The sequence below is a fragment of the Drepanopeziza brunnea genome (genome assembly GCF_022702325.1).
Source record: "Drepanopeziza brunnea f. sp. 'multigermtubi' strain 214-2 chromosome Unknown ctg1, whole genome shotgun sequence".
NCBI classification, from domain to species: domain Eukaryota; kingdom Fungi; phylum Ascomycota; class Leotiomycetes; order Helotiales; family Drepanopezizaceae; genus Drepanopeziza; species Drepanopeziza brunnea.
This window is the reverse complement of record NW_027094064.1, coordinates 2,409,884-2,432,081: the sequence shown is the minus strand read 5'-3', so window position 1 is coordinate 2,432,081 and position 22,198 is coordinate 2,409,884. Positions and strand designations below refer to the sequence as shown.

At 51.4% G+C, this 22,198-nt stretch overlaps 7 protein-coding genes across 7 annotated transcripts; 5 read left to right on the top strand and 2 right to left on the bottom strand.

Moving 5' to 3' along the window:
- Positions 1-411: 411 nt before the first annotated feature.
- On the top strand, positions 412-3,696 carry L3040_000470 (uncharacterized protein; the record flags this gene model as incomplete). The annotated part of the gene is made up of 3 exons (XM_007292404.2): positions 412-433; positions 559-568; positions 732-3,696. 3 exons carry the CDS (start codon positions 412-414, stop codon positions 3,694-3,696), a joined length of 2,997 nt encoding a protein of 998 aa, XP_007292466.2.
- A 1,432-nt stretch (positions 3,697-5,128) lies between these two features.
- Positions 5,129-6,446, top strand: L3040_000469 (uncharacterized protein; the record flags this gene model as incomplete). Its single annotated transcript, XM_007292405.2, has 2 exons — positions 5,129-5,619; positions 5,693-6,446. 2 exons carry the CDS (start codon positions 5,129-5,131, stop codon positions 6,444-6,446), a joined length of 1,245 nt encoding a protein of 414 aa, XP_007292467.2.
- A 484-nt stretch (positions 6,447-6,930) lies between these two features.
- On the bottom strand, positions 6,931-9,438 carry L3040_000468 (uncharacterized protein; the record flags this gene model as incomplete). Its single annotated transcript, XM_007292406.1, has 2 exons — positions 6,931-8,861; positions 8,907-9,438. 2 exons carry the CDS (start codon positions 9,436-9,438, stop codon positions 6,931-6,933), a joined length of 2,463 nt encoding a protein of 820 aa, XP_007292468.1.
- A 640-nt stretch (positions 9,439-10,078) lies between these two features.
- Positions 10,079-11,088, top strand: L3040_000467 (uncharacterized protein; the record flags this gene model as incomplete). Its single annotated transcript, XM_066155166.1, has 5 exons — positions 10,079-10,101; positions 10,307-10,470; positions 10,521-10,614; positions 10,662-10,795; positions 10,847-11,088. The coding sequence occupies 5 exons, from the start codon at positions 10,079-10,081 to the stop codon at positions 11,086-11,088; spliced, it is 657 nt and encodes a 218-aa protein (XP_066013213.1).
- A 539-nt stretch (positions 11,089-11,627) lies between these two features.
- L3040_000466 (uncharacterized protein) lies at positions 11,628-12,780 on the top strand (the record flags this gene model as incomplete). Its single annotated transcript, XM_007292408.2, has 6 exons — positions 11,628-11,741; positions 11,911-12,228; positions 12,291-12,383; positions 12,433-12,542; positions 12,676-12,701; positions 12,764-12,780. 6 exons carry the CDS (start codon positions 11,628-11,630, stop codon positions 12,778-12,780), a joined length of 678 nt encoding a protein of 225 aa, XP_007292470.2.
- A 114-nt stretch (positions 12,781-12,894) lies between these two features.
- Positions 12,895-16,322, bottom strand: L3040_000465 (uncharacterized protein; the record flags this gene model as incomplete). Its single annotated transcript, XM_007292409.1, has 6 exons — positions 12,895-13,249; positions 13,300-15,629; positions 15,697-15,796; positions 15,858-15,975; positions 16,071-16,109; positions 16,199-16,322. The coding sequence occupies 6 exons, from the start codon at positions 16,320-16,322 to the stop codon at positions 12,895-12,897; spliced, it is 3,066 nt and encodes a 1,021-aa protein (XP_007292471.1).
- A 3,761-nt stretch (positions 16,323-20,083) lies between these two features.
- Positions 20,084-21,777, top strand: L3040_000464 (uncharacterized protein; the record flags this gene model as incomplete). The annotated part of the gene is made up of 4 exons (XM_007292411.1): positions 20,084-20,524; positions 20,645-20,732; positions 20,781-21,012; positions 21,063-21,777. 4 exons carry the CDS (start codon positions 20,084-20,086, stop codon positions 21,775-21,777), a joined length of 1,476 nt encoding a protein of 491 aa, XP_007292473.1.
- Positions 21,778-22,198: the final 421 nt, after the last annotated feature.

The following is a 22,198-nucleotide window of genomic DNA, read 5'->3' as shown; positions in this document are numbered from 1 at the left end:
GAGACAACGGGACCCGATACAACTACTACCGGTAAGTAGTAAATTGCACCATCCACATCCACTCCTCACTCATTTCGCCTCGGATCCGGATTTCCATCCCCCTCCTTCCCCCTTCCCCCTTCCCCCTTCCCCCTGCCCTGCCCTTGCCCTGCCCGTCGTTAATCCTTCTCCCAACTGCTGGAAAAACCTTCTTGCGTCTTGATGTTCGCGGCCCGCCATCCACAATGACTTATATCCATATCTGCTGCTGCTACTGCTACTGCTACTACTGCTGCTACTGCTGCTACTGCTGCTACTACTGCCGCTTCCTGCAGATGTGCAACAACAACCAAATCCAACCCTGCGATGCACCTCCGCCCTTCATCCAAGGGAGCTGCATAGAGCGCCGGTAGCCCACAGGATCGAACAACAATGCAGCGTTACGCCTTTCCCTGTCCGTGAACCTGGGGGCCTGAATGATCTTGCGATCCTCTTGCAAGATCAGACTGAGATAGAAAAAAACAGAAACAGATCCACGAACGCGAACACAGGCAGAAATAAGACCATTGTATCGGTCAGATAGATATATGTAAGCCCGCAGCTTCTCCAGTGTCATGTCGCATGCGTTGTCTCGGTTCAATGCCGAACACCACACCAGCTGCTCCTTGCCTTGCGGATGCGGATAGCTTCTTGCAACACAATCTTTCGAGTGCCTCAAACATGCGTACATCATTCTAATGCGTGCTCCTCAGTCTCCTCAGTCTGCCGGAAATGTTCCAAATCGACGCCAACAACCTGCCTTTTGTGCAGACTCGCCAGGCCCTGCTTCTCCTCGACCTGCAGAATGACTTCCTGGCTCCTGATGCCGCCCTGCGTGTGAAGAACCATTTAGAATTCGTGGAAAAGATTGCCAAGCTTGCTCCGGAGTTCAGACCTTCGGGCAATCTCATATGGATCCGTACCAACTTCGAGGGTTCGAGGAAAGTCAACGAGCCCTACGCAGACAGTGAGAGTGTTATCACGAACGCGCAGCTGAACCAGGCGGAGCCGTGTGGAAGGTCTTCTAAGCCCCGGGAGGAAAAGGGAAAGGAATTGCAAAGCCATGGGCAGGCCGCGAAGAGCAGTCCGGTACTAGCTTCGGACGACGACGACGAGGACGACGAGGACGACGAGGACGACAAGGACGACGAGGACGACGAGGATGACGAGGACGACGAGGACATAGCGGAGACGTATCTGACCATCGAGCCGGACGAGGAGCCCCAGGTCGTCTTGGCCATGTCGCCAGGGACAAACCTCGCCGAGATCGCTATCCGGATATTTGACTTCAAGAAGGATGTGGTCATGCAGAAGAGCTACTACTCGGCTTTTAAGGATGGAACCCTGTTGCAAATATTGCGGGCGAGATTTGTGACGGAAATTTACATCTGTGGTGCTCTGACCAACATCGATGTATTCGCGACAACAATGGACGCGGCTCGCCATGGCTATGGGATCACGATCATTGAAGATTGTCTCGGGTATCGAAGTAAAGCAAGACACGATGAAGCTCTGCGCCGGCTGGTCGAATTCACCGGCTGTGCAGTAGTAACAAGTGAAGAACTTGTGAAGGATTTGAGAAAAAGTGCGAAAAAAGCGGAGGCTCCCGTGACCGGGAGGAGGCCGCCGCCGTCTTCCAGGACGAGTGCCAGGACGAGTGCCAGGACGAGTGACAAGGCTCTCGGTCTTGAAGGTTTGATGTCCGGTCTGAGTTTGCGATCGGATAGATCACCCACTTCGAACAGCAGTGTCTCGGGGTCACGGACTCTCAAGGTGACCGAATCTCCTGGAGACTCGCACAGGACTGAGGATGATGACCCTGACGGTCTGCCGCGCCCAACAAACCCTACTGAAGGCGATGGAAAGAAGCGTGAAAGGGTCAAGACGAAGGTGAAATCAAGGCGACGTCTGTCGAATGCGTCCAAGACAACTGCGAGTGGGTCGAGCGATAAAGGCCCAGCATCCTCGACTTCCGCCTCTCTGCGGGCGCCTTCAGCACTTTCGAAAATGCCAAATCCCATCGTGGCGACAGCAGCATCTGCTTCCAGCTTGGCGAAACCCTCGCGTACTTCTGGTTCGAATCCGAAGCCAGAGACCGAGATGGACAGGCCGATGATTTCCAGCGATGCCATCTCAGTCCATGCGAAGGACGCTGTCGAGGAGCACGAGTCGGTCAGTGACGATGAGAAATCTGTACTGTGCGAGGGTGACACGCAAATCATCAAGAACCTCCTTGATGAGGACCTTGCCCGGAGTACTTTCGCCACTATCCGAGATGAGGTGCGATGGCAAAAAATGTCTCACCAGGGTGGCGAGGTCCCAAGGCTTGTCGCCGTTCAGGGCGAGGTTGCGAAAGATGGAACTATGCCAGTATATCGACACCCAGCTGACGAATCTCCACCGTTGCTACCATTCTCAACCACCGTCTCGCTTGTGCGAACGCAAGTCGAGAAGCACCTGGGGCACCCGGTCAACCACTCGCTGATTCAGTTCTACCGAGACGGAGCAGACCACATCTCGGAGCACACCGACAAGACCTTAGATATCCGTCCAGAGACATGCATTGCGAATGTCAGTCTTGGGGCTCAGAGGACCATGGTCTTCCGAACCAAGAGGCAGAAGACCAATGATGCAGTTGCTGCCCAGGTAGCGGAACCTCGAAAGACATGCAGAGCATTACTACCCCACAACTCAATGTGCAAGATGGGTCTGGCCACAAACATGCGCTGGCTGCATGGCATTCGACAGGACAAGAGGTTGCCGAGCCAGAAGATGGCTGAAGATCTGGCCTACCAAGGCGGTCGTATCTCTCTGACATTTAGACAGATTGGCACATTCCTTGACAAGGACCAGCAGAAGATATGGGGTCAAGGAGCCACCGCGAAGACCAAAGACGAGGCCAGGATAGTAATCAATGGGAGTACACCTGAGGCCGAGAAAATGCTACGGGCGTTTGGCAAGGAAAACCAGTCGACTGAGTTTGATTGGGAGGCTGTGTATGGTGATGGTTTCGATGTTCTCCATATCTCTAACACGCCGAAGCTCTTCCTATCCGGCGACTCTACAGCAGATTTAAGTGTGAAGCTGTACCTCGCTGAGCACGGTATCGAATACGAAGAAGGGATATTCTCGCCGCCCTTCACCTGGAAGGACGGTAGTGCCTTCAAGGACGCGCCCGACATACCCGAAGTCCTCCCAATTAAATTCATCGACAACGACCACAGCAGATCTACTATCGTCGGCGACCTTGCCATAATGCTCTACATTTCCTCAGTCTACGGGCCGTCATCTCCCATTCCGCCCCCTACATCGCCGGTCGACCTCGCCCGCCAGTTCACACGTCTCCAGCAGTCCTCTGAGCTCCTCCGGAAATGGCGCGCGCGTCCCTTCCACGTCAAACCGTTTCAGAAAGAGTTCAGGCTGTGGGAAGGGTATGCCTTGGAAGCGCCATACATGGGAGGCGAGAGGCCGACGCTGGCTGATTTCGCGTTACTCCCAATCATCGAGGAGATACGGAACGAGTGGGAGAATGCTGAGGGGTTCCTGTATCTGGTGGCATGGTATCTGAGGATGAGACATCGTGAAGCGGCCATGCGTGTCATGGGGCCTCTTGATAAGGTCAGTCTGGAGCGGAAGAAGGAGCTTGAGGCAATGCCGACGATGATAAGGTGGGATTAGCGATTGGAGACATTGGGGGTGTGGGGGTGTGGGGGTGTGGCGTGGGGTGGGGGCCGAAGGGACGAGGAACAGTGGTCGGATATGGCGACGGGAGATGTTCCAAGTCGGTAGCTTTAATGAAGGATATTCTCTCGATACCCCCTCCTAATTAAATGAATATTCAAGCATCCAAATCCAGTCAAGTCATGATGATGGCCAAGCCATTCATACCCCTTCTCGTGATCCGCTTGGGGGCATACATCATTTTGTTTTGTTTTTTTCCAGCCCTAGTATCGAAGGAGGAGTGAGCGAGTAAACCTACTGCAAGACTTACTTACCTACTTCCTTACTTACTCACTTGGCTCACTCACTTGCAGCCTCTGTCCGTCTCACCTCCGAAATCGCCCCTCCTTCAGCATCATCTGGTTGGTTCTCTGGCTTGTTCACACATGCAAGTAAGTAGGTGAGTGAGTAGGTGAGTAAGTAGGTGAGTAAGTGAGTAGGTGAGTAAGTAAGCAGACTCGAGCGCACTGTGTGTAGCTGCCATACCTAGATAGATAGATAGATAGATAGATAGATAGATAGATAGATAGATAGCTGCATATATATATATATATATATGTATGTATGTATGTATAGTACCCACCGACCGACCAACTAACCAACCAACCAACCCAGCACATCCAACAACACTACGCAGAGAGCAGAGAGCAGAGAGCAGATGTCATTCGGTTCGCCTCTTGCCTGCTTTGGGAATTTTGCCCTGGTCTCGGAGCTTTGAATGAGGGTAAGGTTGGCGGGGGGGGGGGGGGGGGGGGGGACGGGATGGTAGGCAGGCGATTTTATCTGCGGGATAGGATTGGTGCGAAATAATTTTTTTCTTTTCTTTTTTTCCTTTTCTTTCTCCTGTTCTTTTTTTCCAAGGTGTTTCTCGTTTTGTTTATTTTGATTTGGTTTCTTTACCCATTTTAAATTCTGTTTATTCCACGCTGCACCTTGTTTTTTTTTTTTTTTTTTTTTTTTTTTTTTTAATATATATATATATATAAGAAAAAAGGGGGTGGGGGTGACTACTGTGTTAATACCAGTTAGGTGCGCTTGGTGAGGTGAAGAGAGAAGAAGAGAAGAGAGAAAGAAAAGGGGGAAGTAATTCAGTAAGCTGTAATAAATACCCTCTGGGTTTTATCACAAAGGAAGAGAAGAGATGTTCTAAGCTTTACCTTCTGCAAAGCTCTTGATACCATCTCCGCGCACAAGGTCAACACGATGTTACAATTCCGTTTCGCCATATGTCAACAATGAAACGACGCTTTGTCGCTCCCCTTTACCCAAGCACCGTCGGCAACCTTATAAGAATTTTTTCTTTCCCTCTCGATTCATATTTCTATTGTTGTTATTATTATTATTATTATTATTATCATCAATTAATTATCTTAGACGAGCGACCGAGATAATGCTTCTGGCGAGGTTCGGCTTCCGGAGCCTCTGGCTTTGCTCGCTTATTACTGGAGGTCGATGTCGTCTCCACGTTCAGGAGTTGTTGCAAGCGAGCCCCCCCCCCTCGGCGGAGCTGTGTCCTACCCAGGCAAACCCGTTCAGCAACCCTCTAGTCGAACACACCTGCATAGCCGAGAACCTACTCCAGTCTTCCTACCGCGACAACTTGGCGGGTAGCCCGAGTACTGACGCCTCGCCAAGTTCCAAGTCGGCTTGCATCGCAGCGCCGGCTTCACTACTAGAGTACTGCATCTATACCTTCCCAGCATTTGCCAACGGCCGAGGGATTTCGATCCTCGCCTCGAACGAGAGCATTGCCGCTGTTGAAGATGCGATACACGCCAATCCTGCTCCGCTCGTCTCTTCGGATGCAAGCCAACCGCCGCAGTTCTTCGAGCAGGAGATCGCCGGACGGGGGAAAGGGCTGATTTGCAATTCCACGATCACGTATGCTGACACGATATGCGAAAAAAAAAAAAAGAGGATCAGAGTTGGGGCATGGGCTTACATGGTGCATTAGGAGAGGAAGCTTGATACTGGCATCGACTCCGGTATTTCTGATACAAGAATCTGCCATGCGTCACCTGCCCGAGACGGAGAGGCTCTCGCTGCAGCGGGAAGCCGTATCACGACTACCGCGGCGGTCCCAGAGCCTGTTCTACGACCTGGCGGGCCACTTCGGCGTGGACGAGACGGAAGACGTGCTGTTGACGAACGGCTTCAGCGCCGCGGTTGGGAAATCGCAGCATGGCTTCGGCATCGTCGTCCCGGAAGCTGCGAGGCTGAACCACGACTGCAGACCGAACGCACGCTTCGCATTTGACCGCACGTCTCTGACCCACCGGGTCCACGCCACGCGTGCGATCCACCCGGGCGACGAGATCACCGTCTCGTACATCGACGGCAAGCAGGATTTCGCGGCTCGGCAGGCTGTGATCCACGCCCACTGGGGATTCCAATGCCGATGCTCACTCTGCTCCGGCCCAGAGTCTCTCCGTGCGGATTCAGATGCTCGCCTTGCTCGCATCGCTGTGCTCCGAGAACAGCTGCTTCCGTTTGACCCCGAGCGGTTGCGGGACGACAGCCTGGAAAAGGCCGCGGAGCTGGTCAGGCTGTACGAGGCGGAGAGCCTGAGTGGCGCGCTCGCAGAGGCATACATGGCAGCTGCTCTCTGGCATTGCTTCGAGAATAGGGAGGAGGAGACGAGAAACTGGGCCCTAAAAGCGGTGGATCACTGGTCAGCAAATCCCTCCTTCGTCTTCTCCATTTCTTAGCATCGGGTAAATAGGCCTTTCAGGCCGACATTCGAGGAAAGAAAAAGATGCTAATTTGCAGGGCAGGCTTGTCTGGGAGGGATCTGGGAAGGAGAATTTGGACCTGATGAAGAGGCTGGGGCAGTATCCAAAGGCACAGTGGTGCTGGAATCGATTGAATCGGAACTTATCTGATACTTAAACAAAGGCAGTCGATGGGCGGTTCTACAGCTCGACAAAGCTGGTTCCTATTACCGATCAAATCTTGACGCCTAAGGCTAAAATGCTACACCAGGAGCTGTAACAGCCGGTATCGAAAGAGCCAAAGAGTAGAGCATGACTGGAATCAGTATATCACTGGTTTGGCGTACCAAATTCGAAATATATTTCAGCGGCTCGGCGGTTGTGTAATGCTTGGTTTTGCGAACAGATGTCGGTATGAGATGCTTGGCATTTCGTATATCTATATATTACAAACTCCATTAGGACGCTCCTGAAGCGTCCATTATACAACAAGTCCCTCAGTGAGACTCTCATCCCGCTCTGAATTACCGGCCAAAGCACCATATATCCTGAGAGGGACCGCTATATCAAAACTATCGCACTCAAGGGCCTCTGTAGCTGCAAGAACGACCCCTCTATGGTCTCTGGAGACCTCCTCCAAAAGATCCGCATATCCCAGAGCAGCGTTTTGGTCTCCAATCAGACGTGGAGTAACAAACTCTATGCGAATCCTCCAGCGTAGGCTGACGCCACTAGTGATAAATTCAGGAGTGGCCGAGACAGGTATTGTAGGTGAAAACATGATCCTTCTTGCAAATAGCGTTGACTGTGAATGGGACACATGTACTTTCCGTGTAACACGAAATATGCTAGCTTCCGAACGCAATGCGATAGAATTTTCCACCTTCTCAGATGTCTCCAAAGAAGCATGTATTGCATAACAGGGAATTTCGGCATCCGAAAAGTCGATAGCCGCCGATATAGTCTCACCAAGCCTATATGATGGCCTAGCTAGCATTACGACGGCGACACGCTTACCGCTGCGAGCGATTTCGAATCTGTTGGCGCTCTGACGGGATTCGGTGGCTACGTTACTCCGCATAATGGCCATATCTATGGCCTCTTTAGCCGATACAGGCTCCGGTATGAAGGAGTGGCGATGAGAGCTGAGTTCGTCGGTTGGAGAGAATAGGCCAAAACTGGAGTTCTGCCGCGGCTTCTCAAGGAGCTTATCAACATATGAGAGGAAATCGCTCAACGTTGACCCGGTGGTCTTTGCTGGTATTTTTGGTTCTAACTCTCCAGAAGATTCCAGATTTGGAGCCTCGATGGTCTCAACCCTGGCCTCATCGCGAAGGATAATGTATGGAGACATCAAGTCGTGACCTAGGATTTCCCCGTGACTGTTGACGCTGCTAAGAATTCGGAAGGGAACCTCCACGGACTTTACCTGCTGTTCCTTAGCGCCTCCGGGCCGTTGAGTTCCAATCACCAATTTGTAAGATATTTTGATGGCCTTGCCGCGATGACTAGGTGGGAGCCCTCGTGGAAGCTTGAAGGAGTAGCTGAAAATTCTGCTCTCACCCGGAGCAAGTTGCAGATCCACGAAGAGGATGGACTGAGGAGTCGAGAGGAGCGGAATTGATCGAGAACTGGCAATGCCACGCATATCCTTCATACTGCTAAGATCGCCGCCGCCAAGAAGGCCTCCAAGTGAGTCACCAAAATTTCCCCAACCAAGACCTCGGAATAGACCACTTTCTCGCTTGTTGTTTTCCACGCCAATAACACCACCTCCCTGGCCACCAACAGCCCCTTTTCGTTTCACTTCCTCAAATGGGGCCTGGCTGATCAACGAAGCGTCGAGGGTGAAAGATCCATGGATTTGCGCATACCCCATCATCAAAGTCTCCGGAGGACGGTGGTGATTTATTGGAGATAGATTAGAGGAACGCCTCGCATGACCGCCGTAGGAGGGGATTCGGCCAAGCTGCTGTGGGAGATACTCTGAAGCCATAGTCTCCGTTGAATTATTGCTGAGCGAGTAGAACTCGCCACTGCTCCTAGGTGTACCTGCCATGCTGGCGGGCGAGAGTACCCTAGTCATAAAGGGTATCTTTTCTGATACCACGGGCACTGTTTCTCGAGGTCTAGGGGAAAGTAGGCGGCTATTTTCTTGGTTTAAATGCGAAGCTCCGAAAGAATCATTCGGTCTTCCATTAGGAGATGGGGATGTCACGGACGGAAATTTGAAGTTAGGAGGATAAGATGCCGAGCCTTTTCTCCTTGCGGACGAGGCACCCGGCATCCTCGGTGTGCCAGGAGCGGTAGTTACGCCGCCCTGTCGCCGCGAGGTTTTATCTTGCTCCGTGCTTGGAGGCGAGAATAAAGAATTCAGCGGCGAAGGGTGTGACGTTCTTTGGTTCATAGGTGCTACGGATGTTAGACACTTATGTATATCAAGATTCTAGGTTTTACCTGAAGGAGGGCCTCCACTGATCCCATGCCTTCGCGGAATTACCTGAAGACTCGCGGACCTCCCATGGCCTCTGAAATTGCCCCTTGGTCTCTCAGATACATTGCTCTGACTTGTGAACTCGTCAACACGTCCTTCGCTGGCCCCAATGGATATTATGGAAACGGAGCGCTTGTGCGCCTTCCCATCACGAGCAGACCTGGGCGGAGTTTCATTCCACGGCGCAGAGACGACAGGCTGTGGATCGACAGGCGCGATAGGGACGTTCAGTGAAAGTGTCGTTCGGTGGTTGCTACTCGTGTGCGGGGCGCGAGGACTCAGGCTGGCACTGTCCTTGATCTGCGATACTGCAGTTTTCCTCAGCCTGTCTACCGATGGAGAACCATTGGAATTGGGAGGATGTAACAATGTTCTCGGCGGGGGAGTACTGGCGATGTTCTTGAAAGTGATCTGGCATTGAATGTCTTCGCCGGCAAATACTGTCTGCTCGGCCCAATCGACGAAGACCCTGATATTGGTCAGTGCCGCCGACATTTCAAGGGCAGGGTTTCCTGAACAGCGTGCGATAAGCGTGTGGTGATGTGGGTGGTGGTGGTGGTGGCGGTCCTCGTCGTCGTGATCTTGGTGGAGCTTAGAGCTCGATGATGCAGCAACAATACGGCGAGGTCGCCGAAGTCTGCCAGCATAATGGGATGGGATGGGAAGTGATATGAAGCGATGCGATGCAGGTAAATCGAGCCCAGCCCTCGGATGGGAGACGAGCCGTCAAGTTGAGGTGCGGCCCGGCAGGTAACTAAGTATACAGAAACTTATTCATATCCATTGACCTTCGCTGGCGCTTGAGTTGAGTTGAACTGAGACCCGCTTAGACGCTCCAGCCGCCTAGCCGCCTTTGCTCCGCCAACCTCTAAAAGTCAACAACAACCTACTGTACAATGCTCGAATGAGCACACATTTACTGTATTTCCGTTCGCCCGCTCGCCCGCCCATATTCGGCCACTCCTGCCATCTCTCGCTCTCTTTATACCCGCAGCTGTTTGACGTAGCGCCTGTGGGTAGTAGTACGGTACGGTACGCGGTGCTTTAAACCGGCAATTGCCCTGCTAACGTGTGGCATGCCAGCCAGACCAAGACACACACACCCAAATCCACAACACTAGATCAATAAAGTACAATGACCTCCTTCATGACTACCGTGTTAGTACTCCATATCATACTCCATGGTTGCGGCTATCCTCCACTTCCTTAGCCCTCGGGCCCTCCAAGTTTTGCCACCTGTTTGCACTTTATCCCATTCCGAGTCGACATCGACAGTGCCAACGGAGCTACACGATGAGGATCCATTCGAAGGAAAATCGGGACTATCAAATGGAATTTTCTGCTCACCAAAACCCCTTCTTAGTAACCAACGGACAAGAAACCAGTTCAGACCCCGCAACGCCAACAAGGGCACCACGAGTTACCAGTTGCGACAGTATGCGGAGGCTACACTTGGAGGAGGCAGTTTGCGAAAGATCGTCAAGCTGCCAGAGGGCGAGGACGAGAACGAGTGGTTGGCAGTGAACAGTAGGATGTTGAACACAACCCCCTTACTTGCCGAGATTGACCAGATGCAGTGGTCGATTTCTACAACCACATAAATCTTCTGTACGGGTCGATCACCGAATTCTGCTCTCCACAGTCATGCCCCGAGATGAAAGCCACGGATGAGTACGCATTTTCCGATCCGTGAAGTGTGTAATACTGATTTCGATCAGATTCGAGTACCTTTGGCAGGATTCAGAAAACTTCAAACGACCAACCAAGATGCCCGCACCGACCTACATCGAACACTTGATGGGCTGGGTTCAGAGCAATATTGACAACGAGGCAGTGTTCCCCAGCAGAATTGGTATACTTGATATGTTGTCCACACATGCATTCTAGCGCTAATACCCCTCAGGTGTCCCTTTCCCAAAATCATTCCCAAGCATGATTCGGCAGGTCTTCAAGCGTATGTACCGAGTCTACGCACATATCTACTGCCACCACTACCCGGTCATCCGTGAGCTTGGCCTTGAAGCCCATCTTAATACTAGCTTCAAGCACTATGTCCTCTTTATCGACGAGCATAACCTTGCAAGCGGGAAGGATTTCTGGGGACCGTTGGGAGATCTTGTTGACAGCATGTTGAGAAGCGACTGATCATTGATCAATTCTGTAACTGGACGAAGTGGGCGCGATGCATGGCTCTGGCGTTCTTGGGTTGTGGACGGCGTAATTGGGAGGCGGGTCTTTGAGGGCTGGCGAGGTTGAGAAGATATGACAGGGTAGCATTTGCTTACGACGCAGCGGTCACAAATTGACATTCGAGGTCAAAATAGACATGACAAGTGAAAGTGACGATCGTTTGGTGATGATAATATTGCGCTGAAACAATGTCACAACTCCAGAATGAGGTGCTTGTTTAATCATGATAACTTCGTAGGGAACCACTGATAGTCCTGGCAGTATCAGTTCCGATTTCATCAGCACCTGGAGACCCTTCCTATAATCAATGTAGCTGGCCAGCTAGCCGCCTACGGAGAGGAGTTTAGCTTACTATTTTCCCGAGCTTCTCTGTGTAGAACGCTCAAGGTCACGTGAAATATAATGGGCCTTTTTCGGGTAGGAATCGGATTCAGACGACGCACCTCGCAACCAAGCTCCCTCTCCTCTCCCAACGTCAATTGAACACCGTCACCATGCTTTCCAGTCGAGCAATTCTTCGCGTTGCGCGGGCCTCAGCTCCCCAGCGGGTCGCTGCCAGCCAGATCCGTTTCTATTCCGCCCTCGATGGCACATATGCCAACGCGCTGGTACGTTTTGATCTCTTTTCATTTCCGGGCATCTGGATGAAGCTCGACATCAATCGGGGGCTTTGAGACGAGCAAAGGATACGAGGAAGCAAGATGGGACGGATGGGAAAGGAAAGGAAAGGAAAGGAAAGGAAGCCGCTGCTGACAGGAAAACGAACGGAAACAATAGTACACAGCAGCCGTCAAGAACTCCACCCTCGACAGCACGGCAAAGGCCATCGCAGCCATCCACGAGGTCTACCGCAAGGATGCTAAGCTGGCCACCATCATGCAGGCGCCGACCCTCAGCGCCGAGGACAAGTCTTCCATCATCGCCGAGCTGCAGAAGCACACCGGAGTTGCGGACAAGGGCGACACGGTCAAGAACTTCCTGGACACTCTGGCGTTCTACAACAGGCTGGGGCTTTTGAAGGGCGTCTGCGAGAAGTTCGGGGAGCTGATGAGCGCGGCGAAGGGAGAGGTGGAGTTGACTGTTATCAGCGCTGTGGTAAGGACACTACTCGGATGTTTAAGAATGTGTGAGGGGTGAGTGCTGATGAGGAGAAATAGCAACTGGACAACAAGATCCTGTCCAGACTGGAATCCGCCGTTTCCAAGTCTCAGTATGTTGGTGCCGGAAAGAAGCTCAAGGTTACAAACAAGGTATTTCAATAGCCTAGAGATCTGGGGATACTGGCTCACCCATTTTCAGGTCGACCCCGATATTCTTGGGGGACTCGTTGTAGAAATTGGAGACAGAACAATCGATCTCAGCGTCTCGGCCAGAATTGCGAAGATGAACAAGCTTCTCACCGACACCTTGTAAAATTCAGGCTTTCCTTTTTTTGTTGATGGAGGGGGCAGGGCGAGAGAAGATTTGAGAATGGGGCTGGCTCGGTTGGTTGATGTGTATAAGATTCGAGAATAAGAGCATTCCCAGTTTTCGCCATCGCAGTTTCTACGCGCCTGATTCCCGATGGGGTAATTCAAGGACATTGGACCCACTGGAGTTGAGCTGTCAAAATCGCTGATCTATTCTCTAGCTCTAACTATGCCGTAACCAGCTCTCGTTTTACTTTATATACCGCAACGCCCGGAACCTGTGATGGAGATGCGAACTGCGAACTGCGAACATCCACTAGGAGAGAGAACCTGGTGCCACTTCGCTCCCTTCTCATTGCCCATCAAGCTGAGCTTCAAACTCATCTCCGGTCTCAAAGTCCGCTGACTGGTGGCTGCGAACTCTCTCAAGCTGTTCCAAAACATAATTGGCCTCACGCAAATCCGCCTCTTTACGCTCTTTCTCCCTATCCAGGTCCTCGTGATCGACTGAGTTGCCAACAGAGTGAGCATCATCAGCATCGTAGTCGCTGCGAGCTCCAATCGAGCGAGCAGTTGAAGAACGACGCATGGAAGGACGGGCCACTTTATCGGATTTTTGTTTTACATGACGAGTGAAGACGTCGTCGAAGTAATGATTCATCCCTGTTCCAGGTGTTCTGGGTGTCTGTGGAAGACGGCAGCTCAATCTTTCGTATGTCAGCTTTTTACCCAGCCCCAAGGGTACGGTCAAACTTACCCAGTGTCGTGGATCATCCTAGCGAGCAATCCCGTCCAACCGCACTGATGAGTAGCGCCCAACCCACGACCTGTGTCGCCATCAAAGAATTCATAGAACCACAGGTTGTCTTTCCAGTTAGGATCAAAGTCCAGCATGTCATTTCCATCGTTGATGGCACGGCGTCCGTCATCGCCACGGGCCATGAGATGCTGGAGACGATGTTGTATCTCTTCCGATACTCGACCAAGATGCATCATATCTCCGGAACCTGTCGGACATTCAACCTCAAACCTGGGTCCGTAGAACATGTAAAAGCGTTGAAGAGACTCGACCAGAAGAAAGTTGACAGCGATCCAGATAGGTCCTCTCCAATTACTGTTGCCTCCAAACAACCCGCTGTCGGAATCCCCGGGGACATAGCTGACCTTGAACTCTTGTCCATTCACGTCCATAGATACGGGGTTCTTCTCGTGATACTTGGAAAGAGACCGGATCCCATGATCGCTGAAAAACTCATCTTCATCTAGCATACGCTTCAGAATCTTCTCAAGTCGGTCTTTGCTGACAAGTGACAACAGGATCCGATTGTCTTTACCTCTCTTCCTGATACTTGCCATGTTCCGCTCTGCAACATCGTGTCTGTTCTCGATGAACCAATCGACACGCTTTTTGAATGCGGGTAGATTGTTGATGAGTTCGGGCTCCAAAGTTAGAGTGGCATACAGAGGAATCAAGCCTACGAGAGATCTGACAGGGAGTTGCTGGGTCCACGGCCCACCATATGAGATTGCATCATAGTAGAATCCATCTTCCTCATTCCACAGAGACTTCTCCTTCTCGTCGGTCTTGTAGGTCATGGCATCGCTAATGAGCATGAAGTGTTCGAAGAATTTGGAAGCAATGTCTTCGTAGATCCGGCGGTGCTTGGCCAGTTCCAGCGCAATGTTCAACATGCACAGGCAGTAGAATGCCATCCAACCAGTACTATCGGCTTGCTCGAGCACACCTCCTGTAGGGAGCGGCTCAGAGCGGTTAAAGAGACCGATGTTGTCTAATCCCAGGAAGCCTCCTTCAAACACGTTCTTTCCGTCAAAGTCTTTGCGGTTAACCCACCATGTGAAGTTGAGGAGTAGCTTCTGAAAAACCCTTTCCAAGAAATCGAGGTCTTGACGGCCATATAGCTTTCTCTCGATCTTGAAGGTTCTGAAGGTGGCCCACGCGTGCACGGGCGGGTTGACATCTCCAAAGTTCCACTCGTAGGCAGGCAGTTGCCCGTTAGGATGCATGTACCACTCTCTTGTGAACAAATCCAGTTGCTTCTTTGCGAAATCCGGGTCAATCATAGCTAGAGGAATACAATGGAAGGCCGAGTCCCAGGCAGCGAAAAAGGGATACTCCCACGAGTCAGGCATTGAAAGAATATCATCAAGATGCATGTGCTTCCAATTGGCGTTTCTCACAGCCTTCCGCTCTGGGGGAGGGGGGGGCTGACTTGGGTCACCATTCGCCCATTGGTCCCAAATGAAATGATAGAACTGCTTCGTCCACATCATACCCGCGAAAGCTTGTCGTTGGATGCTGCGGAGATCTTCAGACATTGGCAGAGGACTTATCCGGCTGTAGAACTCGTCTGCCTCCTCCTTCCGCTTCTCCATGATATCATCAAAGAGCTCTTCGTCGACGTAGTCCTCATACTTTTTGGACATTCTGAATCTCACCACAGCACATTCTCCTGGCGCCACTCCACCGCCCTCGTTAAACGCGAACCAAGCAGCAGATTTGGTACCAGTGTGTTTTGGGTTGATTGCTTTCTTCTCGCCGTCAACAATGTGTCTGTGAAAAGCATCCTTGACGTAGGGCTGGTCGTTCTTGCCATTGTATAGCTTTTCAAAGTTGGTGTCGTTTTCCGTGAAAATAAGCCTGGGGAGCACGTCCGTGCCACTAGGACCAACTCCTGGAGAAGGAGATAGTGAGAAGTAGCGTTCCCCCAGCTTGTGGTGCTTGCTCTGCACCACCGTCTCATTAACCTTGCGGATGTTTGGCTTCTTGTCTGCAGTTTCGTGTCCCCAGGCCCAAGTATTCCTAAACCAAAAATGTGGAATAATATGCAGTGGTGCTGGCTCTGGGCCCCTATTCCAGGCGGTAACCCGGAAAAGCAGCTCGTCTGGATCGTCGGTTTCCTTGGCAGTCTCAATGGTAATGTCCCAATATCTGTCGTCGTCAAAGATTCCCGTATCAACAATCTGGTACTCCCGATCCTGCTTACCTCTCCTCGCATTCTCCCGGATGAGATCTTCGTAGGGGAACTTCTTTTGGGGGTATTTGTAGAGAAGTTTCATATACGAGTGCTAGGAGCGGTTATCAGTGCGAGACACTCGAGATTATCACTGCTGGATGCTAGACGATGCCACTTACCGTGGGAGTGTTGTCGAGATGGAAATGAGCTTCCTTGATACTTTCTCCATGATTACCCTGGGGGTTCGAGAGGCCAAATAGACGTTCCTTTAAAAAAGCGCTGTGCACGTGTCAGCGCTGTGCTGCTTCAAATAGCTAGCTACCCCGGCAGTTGTACGAACTCTTCCTCATTCCAGAAGGCAAAGGCGATGTTCTGCAGGCCGTGGGTGTCTGAGACTCCCGCAATGCCATCCTCGCCCCAGCGGAAAGTCCTCGAGCGAGCATGTTCGTGGGGGAAGTCTGCAGGCCGTTGATCAGAAGGGCGATTCGGTTGGGCAAGGATTGTAGTGGTTGATTGGTTGGTTGAGTGGTTGGATGGGTAGGTGAGAACTCACGACTCCAAGCGTCGCCATCCGCACTGTAATCCTCACGAACTGCCGAGTGAGATAGGGTAGTTAGTCGGGATACTGGTCTCCAGAAAATTTGGTTGGCGCTCGAGGGGGATAGAGGAAATTGGGCTTACCAGTCGCCCACTGTCGCTCAGCGACATACGGCCCCCACTTCTTCCAGTACTTGGTCCTCTCTCGGTCTTCCTTCAGTCGCTTTTCTTCCTCGGTCAGGTACTCTTGGTGATTGATTTGCACCATTGGGCCAGTCGAACGAGCAGCTACCACGCTGCCCCGGGACGGTTGTTGAGGGGGAGGTAGGGACGGAGATGGAGGTGGAGGTGGAGGTGGAGACTGAAATGGACGGCGTGTTGACTTTGGGAAAAGAGCAAGAGCCGCGTAGGGGAGGGAGCTAAGGAAAGGTACCCACTACTGTACCACTGGCATCGCGTCAGAAGCCGATCAACTGCAAGTGATTCATTCTCACTTCACCTATTACTTGTAAGTACTGCACAGCTCGATCGTTCTCTACTCCTGTTTTCTGCAGCTGCCCACCCAATCACTCGCACTGTCACACTTCTCACCCTCTCACCCACGCGCCCCCTCCGATAAGGTACGGACCTCACGATACCGGTACCTACTTCTATTACTACTTGGTAATATGGTAATATGGTAATAATATACTTTACCTCTTCTGCTACTCTATACCCTGTTACCCTGTCTTCCCTATAGTAACAGAGAATATGCTGACGTGACGTCAGCAGGTCAATGTCCCCCGCAGCCTTAACCTACCGGTAGCTCAAACCACGTGGCCACGTGACTAGATTTGTACCGTGCCAAAGTCCCAGACACGTGAGGCGGGGATTATAAGTACCTAGATGATTGAAGTCTAGTTCGTAGGCATATCGCGAGTCTCCGAGGAATTGAGGTCGAGATCGTGATAACAGAGACGAACTTTGATGGTCAAACACGATGGTCTGCCTGTTATTTTCGCTTGTAAATATAAAAAATTGACCTTGTACGAAAACAAAGTCGAGACAGATATTCATCTATCGATGGACCCAAGCCGAGCCAGGAATGTCGATTCTCTGGGATATCTGATTTCTCACTCGTTCAGATCGGTATCCTGCACAAGTCGCAGCGCTGATATTGTGTGACTGTGATGATCGACGTCAGAGAAATTACACCACTTCCGCGTTGCACGTACGCGTACGAGCTCGACATGAATGAAGATGCCCGATGTCGTAACGTGATATTATCATTCCCACCAAAAATGGCTGGCTTTTCGTCAGCCAGCAGGCTGACAGCAGACAGACTGCGTGAGCCTGCAATCCCACATAACTTCGTGGCAATCAGAAGACAAAGCTCGGCTTGGAAATTGTGTGCGAGACCAGCCTATCAGCAAAATGTGTCCATCTTCACAGGCCGAGTAATACCGTACGGAAGAAAAATGCACCGGTCTGGTCGCCATGATTTCTAGTACTAAGCGAATATCAACATAGTGTAAGTAACTCAGGCCTTATCACGCCCAAATCTGGGCGGTGATTCAAGTATAGACCATGGTACGCCTGAGGCGGTGCAAGAAGTACTGAATGGGGAGTTTGTAAACTTTGTAGGTACGAATTGGGCTTACAAGTCATTGCTTTGCAGCTTTGACTGCATCTCCGATCCGCGTGACCTTGTTCGAAATCCAAATACCTAATCTTGGCAAGAACGTGCCCCTCCGTGCCCCTCATTTTCATTTCTGGACGACTTCCAGTTCGCAAAGCACCTGACAACGCATTCATTAAGTCCTCGACTCGATCGGCAGATAATTAAAATAACAAATAATGCTTGACAATAACGAAAGGATTGTTTTGGTTTGCTCGCGGAAACCCGGGACGGGACGATATCCAAGGCAGAATCTCGTCATGTCACAGGAGAGATGCGGCTTTTTTCGACAAGCTTCAGAACGGATAAGGTGCTGCGGTTATGCCGATTGAGGGGTCCAACCCGACGGTTCAAGATCAAGACCCTGGCTCGGCGTCTGAATGATACCAGTACAGAAAAAAAAGAGGGTTCTCCAAGGAGTTCGTACGATCGGCGAGATGTCAAAATACGGAGCCGGAACTTTAAGCTCAGCCATGGATCATTGCTCAGCCATGGTCCAATGATCGAAACACGTTTCCAGCATGAAGGAAGACCCTGAAACCCAAAGGATTAATCTGAAGAATGCTGCGAATAGAGAATAACCGTATGCGCGCTTGGCGAGTAGAGTCCTGTTATTACGGACCGCACGAGTAGGTAGGAATCCATCCCCCTTTGAGTCTTGACGTACGGAGTTGAACGGTTGCCAAGAGTTCACTTCGATATCGGGTTTCCAATCAGGGACTACCGTTGTTTGGATTAGGCCGAGATAGATACGATGGTTGGTGTAGTTGGTGTTGGTATTGGTGTTGATGATGGCGGGGGGCACATCAATAAGAAGAGGTATCTGTCGGCACTTACATATTTACAGGCTTAAGATCGATGATACTGGCTGAGTAAAAAGGTTGTGGGTGATGAGGTCTTTAGTGCGATCGGAGAGAAGAGTTGTACGTAAGAAACAGGAAATATTGTCGACGATCGTCACTCAACTGACTTCAAAGATAGTCATATCGGCTTCGGGTTAAGCTTACCTTTACATAAGACGGAGGATTCGGTCGTCCATAGGGCTACCAGGCACAAGATGGTAAGTAGTAAACCAATCCTGATGGCTGGCTATTGGCTGAGTTGGGTTGAGTTGGGTTGGAACTCGGATTGAGAGGGATTGGGGGTTGGGTTGAGATGAAGTTAAAGTTACTACGTAAGTCACCTACTCCGTAAGTAAAGCACCCACTTATCTATATGAGGTTAGTACGGAGGGCTCCCTGTGATGGATCACTGGATCGGTAATTTAAGCGAGAGCCGAGGTGATAAGGAATATTCCAGGGCATGGCGGGATTGAGAGAACAAGTCGGATGTGATGTTTCGACCGCGATGCAGTGCGGTCGGTGGTAGGAGTAGGACATGGATACGTTTGAGAGATATGCGTAGAGAGAAAAGTCTTGATAGTTCTCGTCGTTCTGATTTGATGACAAATATAAGGGAAGATCAATCATATCTACGGACATACAACTACATTTACAACTACAACTACAACTTCTGTAGTAGTACGGTAGAATTACAATTTCCAGAGACCCCGCCGCGCACCGACACGTGAATGCATGTCATGTAGGCTTGGGATCCTGGACATGGACATGGACATGGACATGGACATGCACTTGGACTTGGAACTTGGACTTGGACAGGGTAGGGCGTACAGAGAATACGGAGTCGATGCGAACTTTACAGTCTGATGCACTCTGATACGGATGCTAATGCTGGTGCTAATGCTAATGCTGATGCTCATGCTCATGCTCATGCCGATGCTAACGCTGGTGCTGATGCTAATAATGCTGATGCTAATAATGCTGATGCGGACTGAAGATGCTGACGATGATGCGGTTGATGCTGTTGAACGTCTACTACCACTTACACACACGGCCATGATCGTCCCTCATCATCGAGCCACCGTTAATGGCAGACTAGCCGCCGCCCGTGGTGCTGCTGCCGACTGCCGCTCTACATACACACAGAGTAGTACATAACCCCCATATAGCCTCCCCTCCCCTTAGAAATATAAAAACCTCTTCCTTGTTGCTCCATCTCACTACTATTACCGACCCTACCTCCTTCAAGTTTCACATCTGACTAAGGCCCCACGCTACTTCCGACTTTCTCTTACCACCTCCATTTCTATTTTCATCTCCATCGCGACTCCTATTTTCCTATTCCTGCACCTACTATAGCCTCCAAATAGATTGGTCGTTTCGAAGCTCAAACCTTCCTACCAAGAGACCCAGAGACCCACACTTGATCCGCCTCCCCCAGTATCTCCAGGCCTTGGGCCCGAGTCATTTACGAGGACCCGCCTATACACCCGACCCAGTGCTTATACTTCAACTTTCAACTATATATTCACCATGGCGCCTCCCATCGAGCCTAGCTTGTTAAACCCATCCAAACCCAGACCAGGACTCCGACGATTATCCTCAATGACTGCCACAGAGAATGACATCAAAGAGGGTGGTCCTGTTGTTGTTGTGCCAGAACGAATGATGGTTTCCAGGGCCCAATCATACCACGGCACTTTTGCTGCAAAGCTTGAATCAGCTCGAAATGAGCTGAACGACATCGATCTTGAGGATGAAGCCCTTGCCTCCCCCTCCTCAAGCACCCCCGAGACACCTGGCTCGCCCGTCACTCCAGCCGATATTCCCACAGCCGATTCATTTGCATTCGCATTTGACATCGATGGAGTACTCATCCGCGGTGGCCGCCCGATTCCAGAGGCAATTGAGGCAATGAAGATGTTGAATGGCGAAAACGAGTATGGGATCAAAGTGCCTTACATTTTTCTGACCGTAAGTTGAAAAAGATCGCCGGTTTGTTGCAGCTTGGTTGCCCAGGGAATCCCGGCCAACATCCCCTTCAAACACAGATCGCACATGACTTCGCAGGCATTCTCTCTGACTTCTTGATAGAACGGCGGTGGTAAAACCGAGGCGGAGCGTTGCATCGACCTTTCCCGGCAACTCGACATCGAAGTCTCCCCGGCTCAGTTCATTTGTGGTAAGCCTTCCGAGTCCATATTCCAAGCTCTCGCTTATATCCAAACAGGCCACACACCCATGAGAGAGATGGTCGCAAAGTACGAGACTGTCCTGGTTATCGGAGGGGAGGGCGAAAAGTGCCGGCAGGTGGCTGAAGGCTACGGATTCCGCGATGTCATCACTCCTGGAGACATCATCAAAGACAATGAAGCCACCACGCCGTTTCGCCGATTGACTGCAGAAGAGCACAGGAACTCGAGGCCACGGAACCACGCCGAGACCAAGATTGAGGCTATCTTGTAAGTCAAGTCCCGCTACCCTAGTAGCCTGTAACTAAAGTGTCTTGCAGCGTCTTCGCCGATAGCCGAGAGTGGGCCGGAGATATCCAGATCATGCTCGACCTTGCGATGTCGAAGGGCGGCTACATCGGTACCCTCTCCGAGACTTTCGACGAGGGACCCCCCATCTACTTCTCCCACAACGACATCGTCTGGTCCGCAGCCCACGACAATGTGCGTCTCGGCATGGGTGCCCTGCGAAAGATGGTCGAAATGCTCTTCAAGGACCTGACCAAGGGCAAAGAGCTCGAGACCATTGCCTTCGGAAAGCCCCAGATCGGCACCTTCGAGTTCGCTACTCGTTTGCTGCAACAGTGGCGAAAGGACGAGCACCGCATCAACCGCCCTCCGGAGACGGTCTACTTCGTCGGGGACACTCCCGAAAGCGACATCAGAGGCACGAACCAGTTCAACGCGAAGGCGAAGAACGACTGGTACTCGATACTGGTCAAGACTGGTGTCTACCAGGACGGAACCGAACCTGCCTACGTTCCCCGCGTCACAGTTGAGAACGTTCTCGACGCGGTGAAGCACGGGATCGAGCGTGAGATGACGAAGAAATCGAAGAGCCAAGGCGGCGGCCTTCCCTTATCTCACATGGCGTTGAAGAATCTCTCGCTCAACGGCGACCCAGCGGTTGCGAAGACGAACGGGAACAGAGCAGGGTCGCCCATCATGGAGCTCCCCGAGCCAAGCACCCCCGAAGTGGTTACTCCTGGGGTTTGAGGGATTGGGATTGGGATGGAAATTTGGGAAATTTGGGATACCAAGATGGATGCATTGGGATGGGGATCTGGATTTTCGGCTTTGGCGTTCATGTTCGATACCCGGAACACACAAAGGAATGAGTGTTGTCGGGCTTCCTAAGGGATCGCAGGAGTGGATTTTAGAATATATCGGTAGGACTGTGGCCTTCACGAGCATGACCACGTGGAATGAATTTTCATTACCCGAAATCCCAACAGACCCCACGACCCACTTGAAACCGCTTGTGCCCCCATTGTGCCCCACCAGTCCCTCCCTCGGCCCTACGTCATCCCTGCTTATCGTTCCGATAAGGATAAGGATGAAGGTGTGGGGGAGTTGAGTTGAACGGGATGGCGGGAGAACTTCCCCCGAGTGCTTCAATCATACTTCATACTTCCCG